The sequence below is a fragment of the Pongo abelii genome, chromosome 1 (genome assembly GCF_028885655.2).
Source record: "Pongo abelii isolate AG06213 chromosome 1, NHGRI_mPonAbe1-v2.0_pri, whole genome shotgun sequence".
Classification (NCBI taxonomy): Eukaryota; Metazoa; Chordata; class Mammalia; order Primates; family Hominidae; genus Pongo; species Pongo abelii.
In genome coordinates this window covers 70,506,746-70,533,334 of record NC_071985.2, presented here as the reverse complement: position 1 = coordinate 70,533,334, position 26,589 = coordinate 70,506,746, and the positions used below count along the sequence as shown (strand labels likewise).

The following is a 26,589-nucleotide window of genomic DNA, read 5'->3' as shown; positions in this document are numbered from 1 at the left end:
AGGCGTGGCAGCACGTGCCTGCAATCCCAGGCACCCGGCAGGCCGAGGCAGGAGAGTCACAGGAGCCCGAGGCAGGGAGGTTGCAGCGAGCCGAGATCACGGCAGTACAGTCCAGCTTCGGCAACAGAGGGAGACCGAAAAAAGAAGGAGAGGGAGACCGAAGAAAGGGGAGAGGGAGGGGGAGGGGGAGGGAGAGGGAGAGCCTTTCTTCTTATTTTATTGTTTATCATTGCTGTTTGGTGGTTTTCTGTAGTGGTAACATTTGAATCCTTTCCCTTTCTCTTTTTTGTTTCTGCTCTACCAGTGAGTTTTTTTACGTTGATGTGTTTGCATGATGGTAGATATTGTCATTTTGTTTCTAAATATAGGACTCCCTTCAGGCTGGTCTAGTGGTGATGAATTTCCTCAGTTTTTGCTTACCTGAGAAAGGCTTCTTTTGTCCTTAGCTTTTGAAGGATGGCTTTGCTAGGTACAGAATTCCTGGCTAGCAGGTTTTTTTTTCCTTTTTTTTTTTTTTTCCGAGATGGAGTCTTGCTCTATCACCAGACTGGAGTGTAGTGGTATGATCTCAGCTCACTACAACTTCCGTTTCCCTGGTTCAAGCGGTTCCCCTGCCTCAGCCTCCCGAGTAGCCGAGACTACAGGCGCGTGCCACCATGACCGGCTAATTTTTGTATTTTAGTAGAGACGAGGTTTCACCATGTTGGCCAGGATGGTCTCGATCTCCTGACCTCGTGATCTGCCTGCATTGGCCTCCCAAAGCGTTGGGATTACAGGCATGAAACACTGCGCCCAGCCTCTTTTTTTCCTTTCAGTATTTTGAATATATCATTCAATTCTTTCCTGGCTTAAAGTTTCTGCTGAGAAATCCATTAGTCTAATGTGGATTCCCTTATGTGTAACTTGATGGTTTTCTCTTGCTGTTTTTAGAATTCTCCCTTTGTCTCTGACTTTTGACAGTTTGACTATAATATGCCTTAGAAAATATCTTTGTGGGTTGACTGTCTTGGGGATCTTTGAGCTTCCTGTTTCTGGATGTCTTTATCTCTTGCAAGATTTGGGAATTTTCAAGCTATTAGTTTATTAAATAGGTTTTCTATGTCTTTGTCCATCTTTTCTCTTTCTGAAACTCCCTAGATTAAAAAAAATTTGGTCACTCTATGGTGTCCCATATATCCACATAAGCTTTCTTCATTGTTTTCAATTCATTTCTCTCTCTCCTTTTTAAAGTCTGACTAGGTTTTTTCAAAAGACCTGTCTTCAAGGTCAGAAATTCCTTCTTCTAATTGATATAGTCTATTGTTGAAGCTGTCAAATGTATTTTTTTATTACATTTATTGAATTCTTCAGTTCCAGGGTTTTTGTTTCATTCCTTTTTATGATACCTGTCTCTGTTGAGTTTCTCATGCAGATCATGGATTGTTTTCCTGATTTATTTGTGTTCTTTATCTGTGTGTCTTGTATCTCACTGGGTTTCTTTAATATCATTATTTTGAAATCTTTTTCAGACATTTTATAAATTTCCTTTCTGTTGAGATTTGTTACTAGATAATTATTTTTTCATGTTTCTTATGTTCTTACTTTGCTATCTGTGCATATTATTTAATCATCATTTTTTTCCAATTTTATGAAAAATTCTTTTTTTTTTTTTTGAGACAGAATCTCGCTCTGTTGCCAGGCTGGAGTGTTCTGGTGTGATTTCAGCTCACTACAACCACTGCCTTCTGGGTTCAAGCTATTCTCCTGCCTCAGCCTCCCAAGTAGTTGGGACTACAGGCACATGCCATCACACCTGGTGAATTTTTGTACTTTTAGTAAAGATGGGTTTTCGCCATGTTGGCCAGGCTGGTCTTGAACTCCTGACCTTAAGTGATCCTGCCTTGGCCTCCCAAAGTGCTAAGATTACAGGCATGAGCCACCAAACCTGGATAATTTTATGAAAAATTCTTTATAGAGATGGGGTTCACTGTATCATCCAGGCTGGAGTGCAGTTGCATGATCATGGCTCACTGCAGCCTTGACCTCAATGCTCAAGCAATCCTTACACATCAGCCTACTGAGTAGCTAGACTACAGGTACACACTAGAGTGCCTGGTGCCTGGGTAAAATTTTTTTTTTCCCTGAAATTGGTCTTACTATGTTGCCAAGGCTGGTCTCAAACTCCTGGGTTCAAGGAATCCACCTGCCTTGACTCTTAAAGTGTGTTTTCTTTTCTTTCTTTTTTTTTTTTTTTGCCAAAAATGACATTGGTATTTTGATAGGGGTTGCATTGAATTTGTAGATTGCTTGGGCAATATATTCATTTTAATCATATGAATTCTTCTGATCCACTAGTATGGTATGGCTTTCAGTTTATTTGTGTCCTCTTCAATTTCTTTCATCAGTGTTTTGTAGTTTTTCTTGTACATATTTTTCACTTCCTTGATTAAATTTATTCCTAGATGTTCTTTTTTGGTAGCTATTATGAATGGGATGGCTTTCTTGATTTCTTTCCTACTGGTTCATTGTTGGTGTATAGAAACACTACTGATTTTTGTATGTAGATTTTGTATCCTGCAACTTTACTGAATTTGTATATCAATTCTAAGAGTTTTTTGGTGCCACTTTTAGGGGTTTTTAAAAAAATATACAAGATCTTGCTGTATGCAAACAGGAACAATTTGACTTCTATCTTTCTAATTTGGATGCCCTTTATTTCTTTCACTTGCCAAATTAGCTAGAACTTTATGTATTTTTTTTTAATAAAAATGAGATCAAACATTTTATAATTTTAGCATTTTGGTTTTTTCATTTTGTATTATAACATGAAGAAATTTCCCATGTACCAAAGTATTAAGAATATGATGTTTAGCCAGCTACAGTGGCTCATGCCTGTAATCCCAGCACCCCTGGGAGGCTGAGGCGGGCGGATCACTTGAGGTCAGGAGTTTGAGACCAGCCTGGCCAACATGGTGAAACCCTGTCTCTACCAAAAATACAAAAATTAGCCAGGCGTGGAGGTTGCAGTGAGCCGAGATTGCGCCATTGCACTCCAGCCTGGGGGACAAGAGTGAAACTCTGTCTCAAAAAAACAAAAAACAAACAAACAAAAAATATGATGATGTTTAATTATCTACAGTGTTTTTTTTTTTTAAATCATAGAACTACATTCTATTTTTATCTGTCTACTCTTTTGTTGTTGGACACTGAGATTGTTTCTGGATTTTTTGCTTTTGCTGTTAAATTAGGGTCATTAATTCTCTTTTGATAATTGAGGTCTAATTTTTAGTCAATAAAGTGCACAAATCTTAAGGGTATACCTCAGTGAATTTGTACGTGTGTATTCACCTGTATAAGTTTTTTCTATTATTTTGAACAAATGAAAGCCTCCAAGACTAGAAGAATTCTACTTCAGTGGCCTTTAATTCTTATTGCAAAGTCCTTGGGAGGAAGTGTTTCAAAAGATTTGTGAAATGCTACTTGTTGCGTTATAACTTCTATGTTTGTATTTACTTCAGGAGGTCTTTTAATTTTTCTGTCGCCCAATCTGGAGTGCAGTGGCGCAATCTCGGCTCTCTGCAACCTCTGCCCTCTGTGTTCAAGCAATTCTCCTGCCTCAGCCTCCCAAGTAGCTGGAACTACAGGCACGCGCCACCACACCTGGCTAATTTTTGTATTTGTAGAGACGAGGTTTCACCACGTTGGCCAGGCTGGTCTCAAATTCCTGACCTCAGGTGATCTACCTGCCTCGGCCTCCCAAAGTGTTGGGATTACTGGCGTGAGCCACTGCACCCAGCCAGGAGGTCTTTTAATTTTAAATGAAGCTTCAGTGTAAATTAGAAGGAAAAAGATATGTTCTGGTGGACATAAAGAAACAATAGTTAAGAAAAAGCTGCTTTATTTAAGGTTTAAAGGGTAAGGGACAATTTTCTTTAATCTTGTACTAATTATGTATAATTAAAAATTTTAGTGGCTCACAATTATTGGGCTTTGTACCTTTCATAAAGAATCTTAGGTCTGTGAGCAAACTTTGACAATAAAACTGTTAGGTTATTGTTACTTGTATGCTGAATTTTTCATTAGATATGGTGTTATTATACCATTGGAATATCATGTCAGAATTCTAGTGGAAAAATAAAGAATAAGATGAAAAGTGTTTAGAGCAAGGAACAATATATGAGATTTTTACTTTCATTAAGACTTTTATAAGATTTATAAATTAAATGTGAGTATTTTTCTTCTATTTCACTGTATATGTGTTATCAATACGTTCAGCAATTATACCATAATTACCTTATGAAGAGTTTTAAAGGAACACATTACCTATTCTAAAACAAATTTCTTTTTTAAAAAATATATGTGTCTATATTATTAGTATGAATTAAATGAAGCTGTTTCTTAATTGTTTTTATAGAATGGTAGAAGAATATCATGACTTATATACATTACAAAGAGAAAGGATGGACAATGATATGAAGCAGTTAGTGGCAGAAAGAGATATCTGGAGCTCAGCCACATATGAATTGGCCCTGAAGGTTAGTTCATCTGGATTCACAACTCACACTTCTTTTTTGGCTAAAGATTCATTCTACAGTTTTAAAATTTGTGGGTTTTTTTTGTTTTGAAAGAGTCTTACTCACTCTGTTGCTTAGGCTGGAGTTCAGTGATGTGATCTCGGCTCACTGCAACCTCTGACTCTTGGGTTCAAGCAATTCTCCTGCCTCAGCCTCTTGAGTAGCTGGGATTATAGGCATGAGCTGCCACACCCGGCCCGTTTTGCAGTTTTCAATAATCTAGACAAAGACTCAAAAAAATGAGGATGTATATTTATTGATGTATAATGTAACTTTTGTGGGCTTTGAAAAGGAAAAGTTGAATTTCTTCTTTTTATTCTTGCATTTGTTGGGTACGTAGCTATTACACAATTAAGGGGTCTTTTTTTTTTAAGGACAGAATCTATGAAATATGAACAAGTGTTCTTTTTCTGTTGTTTGGGAACATGTTAAAATTTTCAACTTTAATTTATACTACTAATAAAGTAGGACAGGTGGTTCTTATCTCTTCATACAAGGTGACCATATTTGGATCACTGGATATCACACTCTGATTCTCTTTTTTTAAAAAACAAACAGGGTCTCACTCTGTTGCCCAGGCTGGAGTGTAGTGGTGAGTGGTGCAATCACAGCTTACTGTAACCTTGACTTCCTGGGCTCAAGCAATTCTCCCACCTCAGCCTCTTGAGTAGCTGGGATTACAGGTGTGCACCACCACTCCTGGCTAATTTTTAATTTTTTGTAGAGATGGGGTTTCTCTATGTTGCCCTGGATAGTCTTGAACTCCTAGGCTTAAATCATCCTCCTGCCTCAACCTCTCAAAGTGCTGGGATTACATGCATGAGCCACTGTGGCTGACCCACTCTCTGATTCTGTTACCTTGGTACACAAGATGACAAATGAATTGAAATATGGTACCCTGTGGACCATTATAGTAATACTTTAGGGAAACAGCAAAGTCATACAATATTCTATATTTCTAAAATGTTTACTTGTTGGTTGCCTATTCTGACAACTGGGACTTCTAGGTACAGTGAATTTTGATCCTCAAAAGATTAAAAAATGAGTTCAGTTAAATTGGTTCACTGGTCTACTGGTGGCAGGTCACAGCATTCTCCATGGAGATATACTGCATTAATGCATTAATACAGCTGCATTAGAGCTCAGTATTAACCCTGCCACATGTAGTAGTTTGTCAGTTATTTGGAAGAAAATGTAGAAGGCATCCCTGTCAAGTGTCCTAAAGCTAGAGAGAAAGCTAATACACTAGATGGTGGAATCAAGACTTGTTATTTAGGAAAGTTCATTTACTTACTAGAGGTAATTATTAGAAATCTAGATCATTACTGGGGACATGCTAGAGGCATTTCCATTCAAGAGAGGAGAAAGGATTTCTGCTATCACCGGAGGTCCTAATTCAGTAATAACATGCAAATAAGATCAAGAGATATAACTACTTATAGGAAGCAGCAAAATCTCTTTAAAAATTTTTTTTACCACTGATTTCTTTAGCAAAAATCCCCAGTACATTGTTGAATAGAAGTGGTAAAAGTGAATATTCCTGTTCTCAGTCTTATGGGGAAGACATTCTGCTTTCACCATTAAGTACAATATTTACTGTAGGCTTTCATATATACCCTTTATTGGGTTGTGGAAGTTCCCTTCAATTTTTCATTTGTTTAGAGTTTAATCATAAATAGGTGCTGTGTTTAGTCAAATATATTTTCTGTGTCAATTGAGATTACTACATCTTGATTTACTTTTACTTTATTAACATATTACATTGTTTTTAACACCTTTATTGAAGTACAATTGATATACAGAAAAAAACAAATCCACACATGTTTAATATATTCAATTTGACATTGAACATTTACATACACTCATGATACCCTCATGACAATCAGGGTAATAAACATATCCACATTAACTGTTTATATTTATTTTATTAATTAATTCATTTTAAATTTTATCTTAGATTCAGGGGTACATGTGCAGGATAGCTACATGGATATATTGTGTAAATCATAAGGTTTGGGCTTCCAGCGAGCCCATCACCCAAATAGTGAACATTGTATCCAATAGGTAAATTCTCAACTGTTGGTCCTTTCCTACCCTCCCCACTTTTGGAGTCACCAGTGTCTATTATTTTCATCCTGGTGTCCATGTATACCCATTGTTTAGTTCTCACTTACAAGTGAGAATATGCAGTATTTGATTTTCTGTTTCTGAGTTTTTTCACTTAAGATATAATTGCCTTCAGCTCCATCCAAGTTGCTTCAAAGCACATGGTTTCATTCTCTTTTATGGCTGCATAATAGTCCATGGTATATACCACATTTTCTTTATCCAATTAATCATTGATGGACAGTTCGGTTGATTCCATGACTTTGCTACTGTAAATAGTGCTGGAATAAACAAATGAGTGCAGGTGTCTTTTTGATTAAATGATTTCTTTTCCTTTGGGTATATAACCACTAGTGGGATTGCTGGGTCAAATAGTAGTTCCATTTTTAGTTCTTTGAGATATCTCCATGCTGTTTTCCATAGGGGTTGAACTAATTTACATTCCCACCACAGTATATAAGTGTTCCCTCTTCTCTGCATCCTCACCAACATCTGTTTTTTTTTTTTACTTTTTAATAATAGCCATTCTGACTGGTGTGAGATGGTATCTCATTATGGTCAAAGTCACTATTATTTCCTGATAATGCAATTATCTACCTAGCAAAGATAAATTTAAATATTATTTGAATTAATTAGCCTTTAATAATGTTGCTGAATATAAGATAAATATACAATTTTTTAACAAACATTGGGCAAATAATGCAATTTTCTACCCAGAAAAAAATAAATTTAAACATTATTTGAATTATTTAGCCTTTAATAAAGGTTGATGAATACAAGATAAATACAAAAAAACCCCAACGTATTACCTATATACCAATAATAAACATTAGAAATGCAAAGAGGGAATAAATTTAATAAGAAGGGATGAGACCTATATCTTGAAAACACTAAAACCATACTAAAGAACTTAAAAGAAAACTAAAAGAACTGTATAGCATATCACTGGTTGAGAACAATAATCAATATTGTATAGATGTCAGTTCTGTCCAAATTAATCTTTAAATTTGATATAATTCCACTAAAAATCTCAATAACAATTTTATTTTTAGGAATTTGGCAAGTTGTTTATAAAACCCATCTGGAAGAATCTGAATATGAGAATAATAAAACATTTTAAAAGAAGATTAATAAAAATAACTTGTACTTTTAGACATCAAAATGTATTATAAAGTCAAAGTAACTGAGAAAATGTGTTACTTGTGTTGGATAAATACAACAGAACAGAATAGAAAGGTCAGAAATAGACTCACCTATATATGGGGTATTCAAATTGGGTTGGCACAATCGATTATTCAATTGTTAAAAAATTTAGATCTCGGCTGGGCGTGATGGCCAATGCCTGTAATCCCAGCACTTTGGGAGGCCAAGGCAAGTGGATCACCTGAGGTCAGGAGCTCGAGACCAGCCTGGCCAACATGGTGAAACCCCGTCTCTACTAAAAATACAAAAATTTGCTGGGCATGTTGGCACATGCCTGTAATCCCAGCTACTGAGGAGGCTGAGGCGCGAGAATTGCTTGAACCCAGCAGGTGGAGGTTGCAGTGAGCCGCGATCACACCACTGCACTCCAGCCTGGGCAACAGAGCGAGACTGCATCTCGAAAAACAAAACAAAACAAGAAAAATTTAGATCCCTACCTCATTAAAAAGATAACTAAAAAGTAAATCCCAGAAGGGAATAATTAAATGTTAAAAACAGTGTAATTATAAACATATTAGAAGAAATTACATGAGAATTTTCAAAAAAATAGTAGCTTTTGTGACGTATAATTCATCCAATTAAAGTGTACAATTATATGTTTTTTAGCATGTTTGCAGAACTGTGAAACCATCACTACAACCAATCTGAAAACTTCTTCATTACCCTCAAAAGAAATTCCATACATTTTAGCAGTCGCTTCTCATTATCCACAACCCATTCAACTTAGGTAATCATTAATGCACTTTCTTTTCTCTCCAGGGTACATCTTTTTTTTTTTTTTTTTTTCTGAGATGGAGTCTCGCCTGTTGCCCAGGCTGGAGTGCAGTGGCGCGATCTCTGCTCACTGCAACCTCTGCCTCCCGGGTTCATGCCATTCTCCTGCCTCAGCCTCCCGAGTAGCAGGGTACCTCTTATAATTTAATGCATTCATATAATTTGTAAAGATCAAATATGTGTACTTAGGATAGACATCATCTAAAATATTTATCTTTTCTTTGTGGTAGATCCGTTTGATTTACTGTTTTCTAGCTATTTTAGAATGTGCAATAGATTGTCGTAAACTATAGTCAGTCTACCTATCTGTCTAACACTAGGATTTATTTCTTCTGTTAAATCGTATACTTGTACCCATTAATCAACCTCTCTTTATCTTCTCTCTCTGCTACCCTTCCTGGCCTCTGGTAACCACGAATCTACTCTCTATCTTCATGTGATCCACTCTTTTAGCTCCCACATGTGGGTACTTGCAATCTTTGTGTTTCTGTGACTTGGCTTATTTCACTTAACAAAATGACCTCCAGTTTCATCCATGTTGCTGCAAATGATAGGATTTTATTATTTTTCAATGGCTGAATAATATTCCATTGGGTTTATATACTGTGTTTTCATTATTCATTCATTTGTTGGTGGGCACTCAAGTTGATTCTATATATTGGCTATTGTGAATAGTGCTGGTATCTTTTGATATATTGATTTTCTTTCTTTAGGACATCTACCCAGTAGTGGAATTAATTGCTGGATTATATGGCAGTTCTATTTTTAGTTTTTTGGGGAACCTCCGTAATGTTCTCCACAGTGGCTATACTAATTTACATTCCCACCAACAGCGTACAAGTGGAGACAAAAGTGACTCCATGTTGAATGCTAATGTGCCATGTTGACTTCTGATTAGCCCCAGTAAAGTGAATGCCTCCTGATTTCTATTTACTTTTCTCAGTGTAAGAACAAAGCAACCTTGATGTTATCACACCAATTATAAGGCTATGATGCTTACAGCATTCTTGCCTGTTTTGGAGGGTTGCTTTTGTGTTGCACAAAACAAGCATACCCTTTCTTTATGGTATATAAGCCTTGAGCCTGGGGAGTAACAGTGCAAAGATCTACCTGTCTTGTGGCTACCCAAGACCATGCTTCTGTTAGTTTCCCCAATAAAACACCCGTTACCTGCAAACTGGATTTGTCTGCCTTGGTTTTTGGTTTCTCAGCTCCTTCGGCATTTGGAAACTTCCTTGCATATATGGCCCTTTTATAGAAGAGTTCTCCTTTCTCCACATCTTTGCAAGCATCTGTGTTGCCTGTTTTTTGATACAATCCATTTTAACTGGGGTGAGATTATATCTCATTGTAGTTTTGATTTGCATTTCTTTGATGATTACTGATGTTGAGCATTTTTTCACATACCTGTTGGCCATTTGTATGTCTTCTTTGGAGAAATATCTATTCAGATCTTTTGCCCATTTTAAAATCAGATTATCTCCTTTTTTTTTTGCTATTGAGTTGTTTGAGCTCCTTATAAATTCTGGTTGTAACTCCCTTGTCAGATAGATAGTTTGCAAATATTTTCTCTATCTCTGTAGGTTTTCTCTTCACTTTGTTGATTGTTTCCTTTACTGTGCAGAAGGTTTGTAGCTTGATGTAATTGCTTTTTCTTTCTTTTTGCTTTGGTTACCTGTGCTTTTGAGGTCTTACACGGAAAATCTTTGCCCAAACCAATGTCCTAGAGTGTTTCCTCAATGTTTTCTTCAAGGAGTTTTAGTTTCAGGTCTTAGATTTAAGTCTTTAATCCATTTTGATTTGATTTTTGTATATGGTGAGAAATAGGGGGTCTAGTTTTATTGTTACATTGGTCTATATGTCTGCTTTTATGCCATTACCATGCCGATTTGTTTACTATGGCTTTGTACTAAATTTTGAAGTCAGGTAGTGTGATGCCCCTCCTGCTTTGTTCTTTTTGCACAGGATTGCTTTGGTTATTTGGGGCCTTTTGTGGTTCCATATAGATTTTAGGATTTAAAAAAAAGATTCTGTGAAGAATGCCATTGGTATTTTAAGAGGGCTTGCATTGAATCTGCAAATTTCTTTGGGTAGTATTGCCATTTAACAATATTAGTTCTTCCAGTCTATGAGCATGGAATATATTTCCATTTTTTATGTCTTTTTTTCATCAGAGTTTTATAGTGTTCCTTGTATAGATCTTTTACTTCTTTTCCAAATTTGGGTATTTTATATTATTTATTGCTATTTTAAATAGAACTGCTTTCTTGATTTCATCTTCAGATTGTTTGCAATTGGTATATATAAATCCTACTGATTTTTGTATGTTGATTTTGTATACTTGAAATTTATTGAATTTGTTTTTCAGTTCTAACAGGTTTTTGGTGGAGTCTTTAGGCTTTTTTAAAGTATAAGATTATGTCTTTTGTGAATGAGGCTAATTTGATTTCTTTATTTTCAATTTGGAAGCCTGTTATTTCTTTCTCTTGCATAATTGCTCTGTCCAGGACTTCCAGGAATAAAAGTGGTGAAAATGGGTATCCTTGTCTTGTTCTAGACCTTACAGGAAAGGCCGTTAATTTTTCCCTGTTCAGTACAATGTTAACTGTGGGTTTGCCATATATGGCTTTCTTTTATTTTGAGGTATGTTTCTTCTATACTAAATTTGATGAGGGTTTTTATCATAAAGGGATGTTGAATGTTATCAAGTGCTTTTTCAGCTTCTATTGAAATGATGCTATGCTTCTTATTCTTGGTTCTGTTAATGTGATGTATCACATTTATTGATGTGCACATGTTGAACCATCCTCATATCCCTGAGATGAATCCCACTTGATCATGGTGAATGATCTTTTCTAACATGTTGTTGAATTTGGTTTGCTTATATTTTGTTGAGGATGTTTACATCTATGTTCATCCATGATATTGGCCTGTAGTTTTCTTTTTTTTTGTTGTGTTCTTGTCTGGTTTTGATATCAGGGTAATGCCTTATGAGTTTGGAAGTATTCCTTCCTATTCAAATTTTTTGAAGAGTTTATGTTGAATTGATATTAGTTCTTCTTCAAATACTTGGTAGAATTCAACTATGAAGCCATTAGGTCCTGGGATTTTCTTTGATGGGAGACTTTGTGTTATGGCTTTGATCTCATTACTTGTTATTGGTTTATTGAGGTTTTCCTTTTTTTTTTTTTTCCATTTTCCCCCAGGCTGGAGTGCAGTGGCACAATCTTGGCTCACTGCAACCTCCATTTCTCAGGTTCAAGCAATTCTCGCGTCTCAGCCTCCTGAGTTGCTGGGATTACAGGTGCCCGCCACCACACGTGATGAATTTTTGTATTTTTAGTAGAGACGGTTTCACCATGTTGGCCAGTCTGGCCTTGAACTCCTGACCTCAAGTGATCTGCCTGCCCCACCCTCCCAAGGTACTGGGATTACAGGCGTGAACTACCATGTCCAGCCCTAGGTTTTCCAATTTGTTTATGTATAGTTGTTTATAAGTGTCTAATGCTTCTTTGTATTCCTGTGGTCTCAGTTGTTATATCTTCTTTTTCATTTCGTATTTTATTTGAGTATCCCTTCCTTCCTTCCTTCCTTCTTTCCTTCCTTCCTTCCTTCCTTCTTTGTCAAAGATGGTTGGCTATAAATGCATGAATTTATATCCAGGTTCTATATTCTATTGCATTGGTCTATATGTCTGCTTTTATGCCATTACCATGCTGATTTGTTTACTATGGCTTTGTAGTAAATTTTGAAGTCAGGTAGTGTGATGCCTCCTGCTTTGTTCTCTTTGCACAAGATTGCTTTGGTTATTTGCAGTCTTTTGTGGTTCTCTGTGATTTCCTTCCTTCCTTCCTTCCTTCCTTTTCTTTTTCTTTTCCTTTTTTTTTTGAGACAGAGTCTTGCTCTGTCACCCAGGCTGTAGTGTAGTGGGGTGACATAATCTCAGCTCACTGCAACCTCTGCCTCCTGGGTTCAAGTGATTCTTGTGCCTCAGCCTCCTGAGTAGCTGGGAATACAGGTGTGCACCACCATGCCTGGCTAATTTTTGTATTTTTAGTAGAGATGGGATTTTACCATGTTGGCCAGGCTGGTCTTAAACTCCTGGCCTAAAGTGATCCACCTGCCTCGGCCTGCAAAAGTTGGGATTACAGGCATGAGCCACCATGCCTGGACCTTTATCTTTTTTCTTATTTAGTCTAGCTAAAGCTTTATTGATTTTGCTTATCTTTTCGAAAAACCAACTTTTCAGCTGCTGGGTGCAGTGGCTCACGCCTGTTATCATAGCACTTTGGGAGGTCAGAGTGGGTGGATCACCTGAGGTCAGGAGTTTGAGACCAGCCTGGCCAACATGGTAAAACTCTGTCTCTACTAAAAATACAAAAAAATTAGCCAGGCATGGTGGCAGGCGCCTGTAATCCCGGCTACTTGGGAGGCTGAGGCAGGAGAATCTCTTGAATCCGGGAGGCAGAGGTTGCAGTGAGCCAAGATTGTGCCATCGTACTCCAGCCTGGGCAACAAGAACGAAACTCCATCTCAAAAGAGAAAAAAAAAAAAAACACCAGCTTTTCCTTTCATTGATTCTTTGTATTTATTGTCTCAATTTTATTTATTTCTGCTGTTATCTGTATTATTTCTTTCCTTCTACTAATTTTAGTTTTGGTTTGTTCTTGCTTTTCTAGTTCCTTGAGGTGCATTGTTAGGTTATTTCCCATCTTTCTATCATTTTGATATAGGAATTTATTGTTATAAACTTATCTCTTCATACTGCTTTTACTGTATCCCATAGATTTTTGTATGCTGTATTTACATTTTCATTTATTTCAAGACAATTTTTCATTTTGTTCTTGATTCCTACATTGACCATTGGTCATTCTGTAAAATGTTATTTAATTTCTGTGTGTTTAATGAAGTATCCAAGATTCCTCCTGTTATTGATTTCAAGTTTTATTCCATCATTGTGGTCAGAAAAAATACTCTATATGATTTCTACTTTTTTGAATTTCTTCAGACTTGTTTTGTGGCCTAAGATATGGTATATTCTAGAGAATGTTTCATCTGCTGACAAAAAGAATGTGTATTCCTTAACAGATGGGTGAAATGTTCTGTAAATGTCAGTTAGGCCTATTAGGTCCAGTGTGTAGTTTAACTCCATTTTTTTTGTTGTTGATTTCTTGTCTGTCCGTTACTGAAAAGGGTGTTAAAATCCCCTACTATTATTATATTACATTTTGTCTCTCCTCTTTTTTCTTTTCTTTGAGATGAAATCTCACTCTGTTGCCCAGGCTGGAGTGCAGTGGTGCAGTCTCAGCTCACTGCAACCTCCGCCTCCTGGGTTCAAATAATTCTCCTGCCTCAGTCTCCCAAGTAGCTGGGATTACAGGTACCTGCCACCATGCTTGGCTAATTTTTGTGTTTTTAGTAGAGACAGGATTTCACCATGTTGGCCAGGCTGGTCTCGAACTTCTGACCTCAAGTGATCCGCCCACCTTAGTCTCCCAAAGTGCTGGGATTACAGGTGTGAGCCCCTGTGCCTGGCCATCTCTCCCTTTATATCTGTTAATGTTTGCTTTGTATAGTTTGGAGCTCCAGTGTTGGGTGTATAATTGTTACACCTTCTTTATAATTGTTATATCTTTTTGCTGAATTGAATCCTTTATAATTATATAGTAACCTTTTTTTTTTACAGTCTTTGATTTGTAACCTATTTTATCTGATATAAATATAGCTACTCCTGCTCTCTTTTGGTTTCCAATTGTATGGAATATCTTTTTCTACTCATAAACTTTTGGTATGTATGTGTTATTATAGTTGAGTGGATTTTGTGTAGACAGATATTGTTGGGTCTTGTTTCTTTATCCATTCAGCCATTCTGTATCTTTTAATTGGATAATTGAGTTCATTTACATTCAGTGTTATTATTGATAAGTAAGGATTTACTACTCCCATTTTGTTGCTTTTTATCTTGTTTTATAACTCCTCTTTTCCTTTCTCACTGTTTTCCTTTGTGATTAAGTGATTATCTTTGATATTATGTTTTAATTTGTTGCCTTTTTTTAAGTGAATCTATTATAGGTTTTTGCATTGTGGTTACCATGAAGCTTACAAAAAACATTGTATAACAGGGTTTTTTAAAAAAAGAGATGACAATTTATCTTAGATTACAAAAGAAGAATAGAAGCAAATAAAAAATGAAAAAAATACATTTTAACTCTATTCTCAACATTTTGACTTTTAGTTATTTGCATTTACATATTTGTACATTACCCATCTCTTAAGAAGCTGCTGTAGCTATTATTGTTTTTGATAGATTTGTCTTTTAGGCTTCATATTAGAGTTATGAGTGCATTGCACACCACAGTTACAGTATTAGCATATTCTATATTTGTCTGTGTAGATCATTTTACCAGTGGGTTTTATACCTTCAAAGTTTTTTTTTTACATGTTGGTGTTTTTTTCTTTTAGATTGAAGAACTCCCGATAGCATTTCTTGTAAGAGAGGTCTGGTGATGGTAAATTCTCTCAGCTTGTGTTTCGGAAAGACTATCTCTCCTTTATATTTAAAGAATAACTTTGCTGGATATAGTATTCTTGGATAGCAGGGTTTTGTTTGTTTGTTTGTTTTCTTATAGCACTTTGAAAATGTCATTTCTCTCCTTCCTGCCCTGTATGGTTTCCACTGAGAATTCTGTTGCCAGGTAAGTTGGAGCTCCTTAACATGTTATTTGCTTCTTTACTCTTGCTACTTTTAGTATCATCTTTTTGTTCTTGGCCTTTGAGAGTTTGTTATCGTATGCCTTGGGTGGTCTTGTTTGGGTCACATCTGTTTGGTGCTCTCAGACCTTCCTATAACTGGACATTCATATCTTAAGTTTTTGAAAGTTTTCTATTATCTTTTTTTTTTTTTTTTGAGACAGAGTCTGGCTCTGTCGCCCAGGCTGGAGTGCAGTGGCACGATCTCGGCTCACTGCAACCTCTGCCTCCCAGGTTCAAGTGATTCTCCTGCCTCAGTCTCCTGAGTAGCTGGGATTACAGGCACGTGCCACCATGCCTGGCTAATTTTTTAAATATTTTCAGTAGAAACGGGGTTTCGCCATGTTAGCCGGACTGGTCTCAAACTCCTGATCTCAGGTGATCCACCTGCCCCGGCCTCCCAAAGTGCTAGCATTGCAGGCGTGAGCCACCGTGCCGGGCAGATTCTTGTTTCTTTCTATCCTTTTTTCTCCTCCGATTGTGTACAAGTAGCCTGTATTTGGGTTCACCGATTCTTTCCTCTTCTTCATGCATTCTGCTGTTGAGAACCTCTGATGAATTTTTCAGTTCAGCAAATGTATTTCTCAATTCCAGTAGGTTTTTTTTTTTATTATTTCAATCTCTTTGTTACATTTCTCTGATAAATTTCTGAATTGCTTTTCTGGGTTATCTTGGAGATCACTGGGTTTTCTTAAAACTGTAGTTTTGAATTCTTCATCAGAGAGCTCACGTGTTAGAGTCACTCACTTGTTCCTTGCTTTGTCCATTTGGGGAGATCATGGTTCCCTGTTTGCTGTTGTTTCTTATGAATGTATGTCTATTACTTTGCATTGAAGGGTTAGTTATTTATTCTAGTCTTCTCTGTCTGGCTTGTTTTATGTTTGATTGGCTATTTTTGCTTAGCAGATCTTAAGGTTGCTGCCTCCCTTTCAGCACTACATGGTGCTTTAAACTCAGGTTCACCTCAACTCTAGTAAAGGATTGAAGTGCTACCCTTCCCATGTAGGGGAGTTTCCAAAGGCAATATCTCTGCAGTGTGAGAAGGATGGCTAGGGGCTAGTGCCCAGGGAATCTGTGGAATGAACCTCACACAGCATGGTGCTGTTGATAAGCCTCTCTCACATGGAGTCTCCTTTGGCTGAGTTGCAGAGCAAAGTTTCCAGGCTGGGGATGGTAGTCCTTCTTCTACCCTGTGTCTCTGCCTGTCCTCAGGCATATTTATCTCTTCAGGCACTTGTGATGGTTCCCTGCCAAGAAATCAACATGATGGGGTCTCCTACCAAGGAGTCAACATGATGGGGTCTCCTGCCAAGGAATCAACATGATGAGGAAGCTTGTTGTCCATCTTGATCTCACTTTTTCCAGTGTAAAAACCATGAGTTTGGGGAAAATTTTCCATGTGCTTTGTGCTGGGCAAAAGCAGGGAGGGAGGTTGAGGCTGCAGTGAGCTGAGATCGCACTACTGCACTCCAGTGTGGGTGACAGAGTGAGACCCTGTCTCAAATATGTGTGTGTGTGTTTAAAGAGAGAAATGTGGAAGTTCTTTTTTTTTTTTTTGAGACGGAGTCTCACTCTGTCACCCAGGCTGGAATGCAGTGGCACAATCTCGGTTCACTGCAACCTCTGCCTCCCGGGTTCAAGCGATTCTCCTGCCACAGCCTCTCAAGTAGCTGGGACTACAGGCACATGCCACCACGCCCAGATAATTTTTGTATTTTTAGTAGAGACGGGGTTTTACCATGTTGGTCAGGCTGGTCTCAAACTCCTGACCTTGTGATCTGCCTGCCTCAACCTCCCAAAGTGCTGGGATTATAGGAGTGAGCCACTGCGCCCGGCCAAAGCTCTTTCTAAGTATGACGGGAAGTCTTAAAATTTAAAACTTCCATTCAGTGACAATCACTAGAAATAAAAGCAAATAACAAACTGGGAGAAAATGTTTGTACAGTTACTATTACTAAAGTGATCGAATAAATAAATTTTAAAGGTAAAATAATCCAGCAAAACAGTGGGCACAGACTATAAACAGATAATTCAGAGTAAGAAATTCAAATAGCTAATAAATATATGAAAATATGTTCAGCCTCACCAATCATCAATAAGATGGAACATACCAAATAATCAGATAACATTTTTAGCTTAGCATATTGGCAAACATAAACAGATGATAAACAGGAACATTTGCATGTACTATTGATGGGCATATATATTGATATAACCATTTTAGAAATTTTTATAGAGGCTAACAGTATTTTAAATTTGTACCTGTTTGATTAACCAATCACACAGGCAAGAAGTCATTCCATTCCTAAGAAATACTAATACAAGTGAATAAGAATATGGATGTTCATTTCAACATTACTTGTGGTTACAAAAATATTGAAATAATCTAAATATCCATCAGAAGGGAAATTATAGTTATTCAAACAGTAGAATACTAAGGAGCTGTTTAAAAGAATGTTGTAGATATATATGTATGTGCAAAGATGGCTATGATAAGTAAAAGAAACAGCAAGTTTTAGAATAATATAAAAGGATAGGAGAACATTTAATAAAAACTATCGCAAGCATAGAAATAACTATGTGGCCAAGTGCAGTGGCTCAAGCCTGTAATCCCAGCACTTTGGGAGGCTGAGGTGGGTGGATGGCCTGATGTCAGGAGTTTGAGACCAGCCTGGCCAACATGGTGAAACCCCGTCTCTACTAAAAAAAATACAAAAATTAGCCAGCATGGTGGCCCATGCCTGTAATCCCAGCTATTCAGAAGGCTGAGGCAGGAGAAACACTTGAACCTGGGAGGCAGAGGTTGCAGTAAGCTGAAATCACGCCACTGCACTCCAGCCTGGGCCACAGAGTGAGAATCAGTCCAAAAAAAAAACAAAAAACAAAAAACAAACAAAAAGAACTATATATAGTTTATATATGCACACACACAAAATCTTCACTAAGAGAACAGCAAACTAATAAGACAGATTACCTTTGGTTAGTTGAATGTTAGGGTTGGGTGAGCTGGTGGGAATTTTGAAATTTACTTTATACTTCTATATTGTTTGACTTTGTTTTAACAAATATATATTAATTTTTTGACTATGAAGCATAATTTTTGAGGATCTACTAATTTTTTAAAATAAACTTTGAGTATGTGTTATGTGTCAGACATTATGCCATGTACTGGTTGGTAAAATAAAAATAATTGAGACAAAGTTCCTGCCCATAAAACTTTATGAGATTCAAATATCTAAACAATTGAGAATGGTGAGCCTTTCCAGACAAATGAAATGTTAGTAGGGATAAATGTATACATTAATCTTATTAATATGATTAACATTAATAATTACCATGATATTATTTTTAAAAAAGAAGCAGCAATTATTTATTCAGTTATTACTATGTGTTAGATATTTTGCTAAGGGAATAATTAGCATAGTTCTTACAGTAATCCCTTGAAATAGTACTATCATTACCCACATTTTTCATATGAGGACTCAGAGAGGTAATTTGCCTAAATTCACATAGCTAATAAATGGTGAACCTAGCAAGTCTGATCCCAGAGCCTGAACTCCCAATTTCCATTATATACCATCTTCAGAGACAAAAGACGAACAAAACTCAGGGCAGCCACCTAAAGGAGGAGACCCAATGTAAGAGCAATCCATGTTAAAAAAAAAAAAAAAAAGATTTGTGACATTGAAGTAACTGTGGATTCGCTGTAAGGCAACTGCATGAAATGATTCCCAAAACAATGCTGGACTTTTTCAAGATTAGAAGTAAAGAGAATAGAAGGAGATCATTGTCTCATTTTTCTCTGAAATGATCAGACCTCATCTAGAATACAGTGTTCCATTCTGATGCAGAATTTTTAAGGGCACATTGACATGTTCAGAGGAAACAATCGTGACAGTAAATACATGATGTAAGAAACAGATTTGAGCTAGACATGTTCAGTGGAGAAAAAAGAAGAAAAGTGAGATCCCTCACACTAGAAGTATTTCAACAGTAGAGAGCTGGCCCCTGGTAGAGGTTTCTGTAGAATTCCTTGCATTGATGAGCTTTGTGTTAGATCACCCCTAGAGTCTCTTCTAACTGAAGTGACAGCTAGAATGTCAATTCCCTGAAAATAAGGACTTTATCTCTTTTGTCCATGTCTATTTCCACAGTGTCTAGAACAGTATTTCATTCAATGACTATGCAGTTGATTTCTTATATTAGTGGTTCTCAAAGTATGGCCCAGGGACCCCCTGTGGTGGTGGGGGGCGTCCATGAGACCCTTTTAAGAGCTTCATGAAATCAAAATTAGTTTCATTATAATACTAAAATGTTGTTTGCCTTTTTCATTCTCATTCTTTTATTAAGAGTATGCAGTGGATTTTTCTAGCAGCTATATGATGTGGTATATTCTAACAGATTGAATGCAGAAGCAAATGAGAATCTAGCTCTATTCTTCTAAGGCAAACATTAGATTTGTAAAAATGTAAAACAATAGCACTCTTTTTACTAATTTAACAAAATTTTAAAAAATAAAGATGCTATTTATGTTAATATGTAATGGGTTTGTTAATGTTTAAGTGATTAACAAATACATGTTTTAAATCTAGTTTAATTTCCGTCAGGCGTGGTGGCTCACGCCTGTAATCCCAGCACTTTGGGGGGCCAAGGCAGGCGGATCACGAGGTCAGGAGATAGAGACCATCCTCGCTAACATGGTGAAACCTCATCTCCACTAAAAATACAAAACATTAGCCAGGCATCGTGGTGGGCGCCTGTAGTCCCAGCTACTCGGGAGGCTGAGGCAGGAGAATGGTGTGAACCCGGGAGTTGGAGCTTGCAGTGAGCTGAGATCACGCCACTGTACTGCAACCTGGGTGACAGAGCAAGACACTGTCTCAGAAAAAAAAAAATCTAGTTTAATTTCCAATACAGTAAATATCAATAGATGCATTCCATATAAATAAAAGCACTTGAGAGTATAAAGGGGTCTTGAGATAACATTTTTTGTATAAAGGGGTCTTGAGATCAAATTTTTGGAGAAGTTTTGCTATACGCTATACTTCAATTTGGTTCCAGTTCAGTGGAAAATGAATTTGTAATTCGTGTTAATGATTTAAACAAGAAATTTTAGTTGAGTTAATGATTCGATGAAAAATTGATATATGAAATCACTGTAATAAATTATAGTGGTTTGCTAATGTTTTAGGTTCCTGATTATAGTACATTATTTTTATAGGTAATTGAAAGAAATAGAGTCATATTGGCTAGAAGACTTTACCTTAATGAAAAAGGCTGGAATAAATACACTAAGCATTTCATCATACTGCTGTCAAACAAGGTAAAGTTCAATTATCTTCAGTTATGGGAAAAAAAGGTGCCAAGTGGTGAGGGTTGAGACTGTAAGATGCCTTTGTTAAATTTATTGATTTTAAAAATTTCATTTTATATTAGTGCTTATTGTGTACACAATGAAAAATCTATGGGAAGGTGAATAAAGGCTCTTATTTCTCTATATTTGTCTTCTAATTAAAGCAATTTAAGTTTAATAACACTACAAGGTTACTCATACAATTATGATCCTATTGATTCACGGTTAAAGTAAGAAAAGTAAATAGCTGTGTTTTTTGAAATAGTTGCATTATCAATTTTATGGGAAAATTCAGTGAGCACACTAGATAGAAAAGGAGGGCATTTAGCATGTTTCTACCGAGTCAAGGCATTTAAACTAGTCATTTCATTTAACTCTTAAGACAATTCTGTGAGATAGATATTAGGGTCTTTATGGATAATAAAAATCCCAAATAGATTAGATAACATTGCCCAAGGTTACACAGCCAGTAATAGCTACAATTCACTTTTGGTTTGGTTTGGCTTCTTGGTTCCTGTTCTGTCTAGCACACCACACTGCCCCTGTGAAAGTCCTATGGAAACATTGGGTTCATGTTGCAAAGGAAAAAAAATCTTGTCTCTTAATACTTTATGTACCATGGAAAATTCATCACCAAATGAACAGTGTAGTAGTGTAACTTTTCAATTTTTAATCAATCTTCTATGAATTTCTCTAGTATTACAATATTAATAATGGCCTGGTATATGTTAATGACTATTTGTTATATACATAAATGAATATATTATTTGATTCTATGCATTTTACCTAGGACACTGAAGACCTTGCACTGCTGCAGAGGTTGACACAAAAATGGAGAAACTTAGTGAATAAATTTAAACAAGAGGTAGAACAAATGGAAGAGTCTACAAGTGAGACACTGAAAATTGTTAAGGATGGGCTTATCAAATGGCAGGAGTTCTTCAAGTGAGTCACCAAGAATCTTGTTTTTCTGATTATACTTATATCATGTCTGATAACTCAGTCAAATTCTCCTTGTTCCTCCTTCTGTCTTTTACCTTGTAATCACTCTAACATTGATTTTGGGGAGCAGTCCCTATGAAGGCACAATCCTGCTATAGTCCTGTGGTTTCTAGTGCTAAGTATCTCTCTAGTCCATCCTGATCCCCCTGCTCAACTGCTGCTGTTCCCATTTGAGTCCAGTTCTTTTTCTTTTCTCTCTTTTTGAAATAAAGTCAACTTATTTCATTACTTTGGCAAACTTGAGTATTTGGATCCATCTGCAAATCATATGAAGAGACGTAAAACCAATGGGTGACCGTTAGAGGGAGGTGGTTTTGATTGGATATCATACTTTGCAATGATTAGAGAAATCTGACAATGAAAGAAGCTGCTAATAAAGTAGTTAAGTTGAGGTCAGATGGCTAATTCACAGCCAAGGTTAGTGGGAATCTATACTTTGGATGCAGTCTGGACTAGATTTCTTTTTTTTAATTTAATTTTATTTTTTTTGAGACTTGGTCTCATTCTGTTGCCCAAGCTGGAGTGCAGTGGCACAATCTCGGCTCACTGCTGCCTCCATCTCCTGGGTTCAAGCGATTCTTCCACCTCAGCCTCCCAAGTAGCTGGGATTACAGGCATGCGCCACCACAACCGGCTAATTTTTGTATTTTTAGTACAGACAGGGTTTCACCATGTTAGCCAGGCTGATCTCGAACTCCTGGCCTTAGGAGATCCACCCACCTAGGCCTCCCAAAGTGCTGGGATTACAGGCATGAGCCACCATGCCCGGCCTGGACTAGATGATTTCTAAGGTTTTTGTTTGTTTGTTATTGTTGTGTTGTTGTTTTTTAACTTTAAGATGCTTTGTCTGTTGAGGCCTGGACTAGATGATTTCTAAGGTTTTTTTTTTTTTTTTTTTAATTTTAAGATGCTTTGTCTGTTAGGTACCATTTCCATTTCAAATTGAGAATAATGGTTTCAGTTTTTCATACCCCCTTAAAGGTTTCCCCATTAGTAGATTTGGAAGTTCTGGAAGCTGAAGCTGATATGTCTCCAAGCTGGCTGCTCCTGCCGTGTACCCATTTCTATTGTTTGTTCATCCTTAGCTGGGAGGCATGCATGGGTGGCCATAGTTCTAGTCTCTTTAGCTTCAGAAACTTATTTATCAATAGCTTTCACCTTGTGAGACCTCAGAGTCATTAAAGGAAATTGTTTTCTACCAGAAGTTGGGATTCCTGGCTTAAATGTTGAGTCTTAATTACTGTAAAGGCTTTCTATTTATATATTGCTTTGACAGCTGCATTCAACAGATCTTCTTCTGATAATGATCTGGTTTTTAATTCTCAAGACTCAAGAGACCACCCTTTAAAAAAAATACTCTTGTGGCCCATGGCCCTGTAACTTGATTGCTCAGGTCTGAATAGAATCTGAATTTATGTTTACAAATTTAATGATAAATACCTGTGGGGAGAGGGGCTGGACCTGGAAGGTGTGCTTCAAAATTATTGAGGAGAAATATGTTAGTTGTTTAGTCTTTAGTGTATGAACTGATGATTTTGTTTATGCCTTGTTCTGAGACGTTTCTCTTTTTCTTTTTTCTTCTTTCAGTGAAAAAGACATTTTATCCCCTAATAAGGGAAATATATTTGATTCAGTTCTTTTAGACTTCAAACAGTGGCAGAAGGTAAGACTTTTTAATAAAGAGCTTGGCAATCAAAGTGCTGGTTGTAAACTTGGCATTCCTGACCTACAGCTGAGTCACATCTCATCCTTTTTTTTTTTTGAGACGTTGTCTCACTCGCTGTCGCCCAGACTGGAGCGCAGTAGTGTGATCTTGGTTCACTACAACCTCCACCTCCTGAGTTCAAGCGATTCTCCTGCCTCAGCCTCCCAAGTAGCTAGGATTACACGCATGTGCCACCATGCCTGCCTAATTTTTGTATTTGTAGTAGATACAAGGTTTCACTATGTTGGCCAGGATGGTCTTGAACTCCTGACCTGAAGTGATCCGCCCACCTCGGCCTCCCAAAGTGTTGGGATTACAGGTGTGAGTCACCATGCCTGACCACATCTCATTCTTTAAAAATGCCATATTAGGGGCTGGGCACGGTGGCTCACGCCTGTAATCCCAGCTACTCAGAGGCTGAGGCAGGAGAATCACTTGAACCAGGGAGTCACAGGTTGCAGTGAGCTGAGATTGCACCACTGCACTCCAGCCTGTGCGACACAGCGAGACTCCATCTCAAAAAAAAAAAAAAAAAAAATGCAATGTTAAGTTTTATGAACAACAAGGAAAAAAGCAAGTGCTCAGGGACTTTTAAAAATATGCTTAAATATTCTCAGTTCTATTTCAGATTTTTGGGTCAAATTAAGTTAGGCTGCTAGAAAAGAAATCAGGAATTTGTTATTGGTCGTTCCGGGATTCGACTTCTTCCTGGTTTCGTCTTGGGAGGGTGATGTGTCCAGGAATTTATCCATTTCTTCTAGATTTTCTAGTTTATTTGCATAGAGGTGTTTATAGTATTCTCTGATGGTAGTTTGTATTTCTGTGGGGTCAGTGGTGATTTCTCCTTTATCATTTTTTACTGTGTCTATTCGATTCTTCTCTCTTCTTTTTTAGTCTAGCTAGTGGTCTATTTTGTTAATTTAAAAAAAAAAAAATAGCTCCTGGATTCATTGATTCTTTGAAGGGTTTTTCATGTCTCTATCTCCCTCAGTTCTGCTCTGATCTTAGTTATTTCTTGCCTTCTGCTAGCTTTTGGATTTGTTTGCTTTTGCTTCTCCAGCTATTCTAATTGTGATGTTAGGGTGTTGATTTGAGATCCTTCTAGTTTTCTGATGTGGGCATTTAGTGCTATAAATTTCCATCTTAACACTGCTTTAGCTGTGTCCCAGACATTCTGGTATGTTGTCTCTTTGTTCTCATTGGTTTCAAAGAACTTCTTCATTTCTGCCTTAATTTCATTATTACCCAGGAGTCATTCAGGAGCAGGTTGTTCAATTTCCATGCAGTTGTATGGTTTTGAGTGAGTTTCTTAATCCTGAGTTCTAATTTGGTTGCACTGTGGTCTGGGAGACTGTTATGATTTCAGTTCTTTTGCATTTTCTGATGAGTGTTTTACTTCCAATTATGTGGATGATTTTAGAATAAGTGTCATGTGGCACTGAGAAGATTTGTTGATTTGGGGTTGAGAGTTCTGTAGATGTCTATTAGGTCTGCTTGATCCAGAGCTGAGTTCAAGTCTGGAATATCCTTGTTAATTTTCTGTCTCTTCAATCTGTCTAATATTGACAGTGGGGTGTTAAAGTCTCCCACTACTATTGTGGGAGTCTAAGTCTCTTTGTAGGTCTCTAAGAACTTGTTTTATGAAACTGAGTGCTTCTGTGTTGGGTGCATACATATTTAGGGTAGTTAGCTCTTTCATTGGATTGATCCCTTTACCATTATGTAACGCCCTTCTTTGTCTTTTTTGATCTTTGTTGGTTTAAGGTCTACTTTGTCAGAGACTAGTATTGCAACCCCTGCTTTTTTTGCTTTCCATTTGCTTGGTAATTAATAACCTACCAACCAAAAAAAGCCAAGGACCACACAGACTCACGGCCGAATTCTACCAGAGGTACAAAGAAGAGCTGTTACCATTTCTTCTGAAACTATTCCAAACAATTGAAAAGGAGGGACTCCTCCCTAACTCATTTATGAGGCCAGCATCATCCTGATACCAAAACCTGGCAGAGACACAACAAAAAAAGAAAACTTCAGGCCAGTATCCCTGATGAACATCGATGCGAAAATCCTCAATAAAATACTGGCAAACCGAATCCAGCAGCACATCAAAAAGCTTATCCACCATGATCAAGTCAGCTTTATCCCTGGGATGCAAGGGTGATTCAACATATACAAATCAATAAATGTAATCCATCACATAAACAGAACCAATGACAAAACCCACATGATTATCTCAATAGATGCAGAAAAGGCCTTTCACAAAATTCAACATCCCTTTGTTAAAAACTCTCAATAAACTAGGTATCGATAGAACATATCTCAAAATAATAAGAGCTATTTACGACAAACCCACAGCCAATATCATACTGAATGGGCAAAATCTGGAAGCATTCCCTTTGAAAAGACAAGGGTAACTTCTCACCTCTCCTATTCAACATAGTATTGGAAGTTCTGGCCAGGGCAATCAGGCAAGATAAAGAAATAAAGAGTATTCAAATAGGAAGGGTGGAGGTCAAATTATCTCTGTTTGCAGATGACATGATTCTATGTTTAGAAAACCCCATCGTCTCAGCCCCAAAACTCCTTAAGCTGATAAGCAACTTCAGCAAAATCACAGGAAACAAAATCAATGTGCAAAAATCACAAGCATTTCTATACACCAACAATATACAAGCAGAGAGCCAAATCATGGATTAACTCCCATTCATAACTACTAAAAAGAGAATACAATACCTAGGAATACAGCCAATAAGGGATGCAAAGGACCTCTTCAAGGAGAACTACAAAACACTGCTCAAGGAAATAAGAGAGAACTCAAACAAATGGAAAAACATTCCATCCTCATGGATAGGAAAAATCAATATTGCGAAAATGGCCATACTGCCCAAAGTAATTTATAGATTCAATGCTATTCCCATCAAATTAGCATTGACATTCTTCACAGAATTAGAAAAAACTACTTTAAATTTCATATGGAACCAAAAAGGAGCCCATATAGCTAAGACAATCCTAAGAAAAAGAACAAAGCTGGAGGCATCATGCTACCTGACTCCAAACTATGCTACAAGATGACAGTAACCAAAACAGCATGGTACTGGTACCAAAACAGACATATAGACCAATGGAATAAAACAGAGACCTGA

General features: G+C 37.1%; 1 protein-coding gene across 13 annotated transcripts in view; it reads left to right on the top strand.

Moving 5' to 3' along the window:
• Positions 1-26,589, top strand: part of AXDND1 (axonemal dynein light chain domain containing 1) — a 198,564-nt gene that overhangs the window by 44,086 nt on the left and 127,889 nt on the right. For all 13 annotated transcript variants that reach the window (XR_008523274.2, XR_010137562.1, XM_054550597.2 and 10 more), the window contains 4 exons: positions 4,394-4,514; positions 20,608-20,709; positions 21,530-21,684; positions 23,329-23,404. Coding sequence is in view for 11 of the 13 variants with exons in the window: in XM_054550597.2 (XP_054406572.1) it covers positions 4,394-4,514; positions 20,608-20,709; positions 21,530-21,684; positions 23,329-23,404 (454 nt within the window). In the remaining 2 variants the exon portion in view is untranslated. The remainder of the gene's footprint in view (positions 1-4,393; positions 4,515-20,607; positions 20,710-21,529; positions 21,685-23,328; positions 23,405-26,589) is intronic.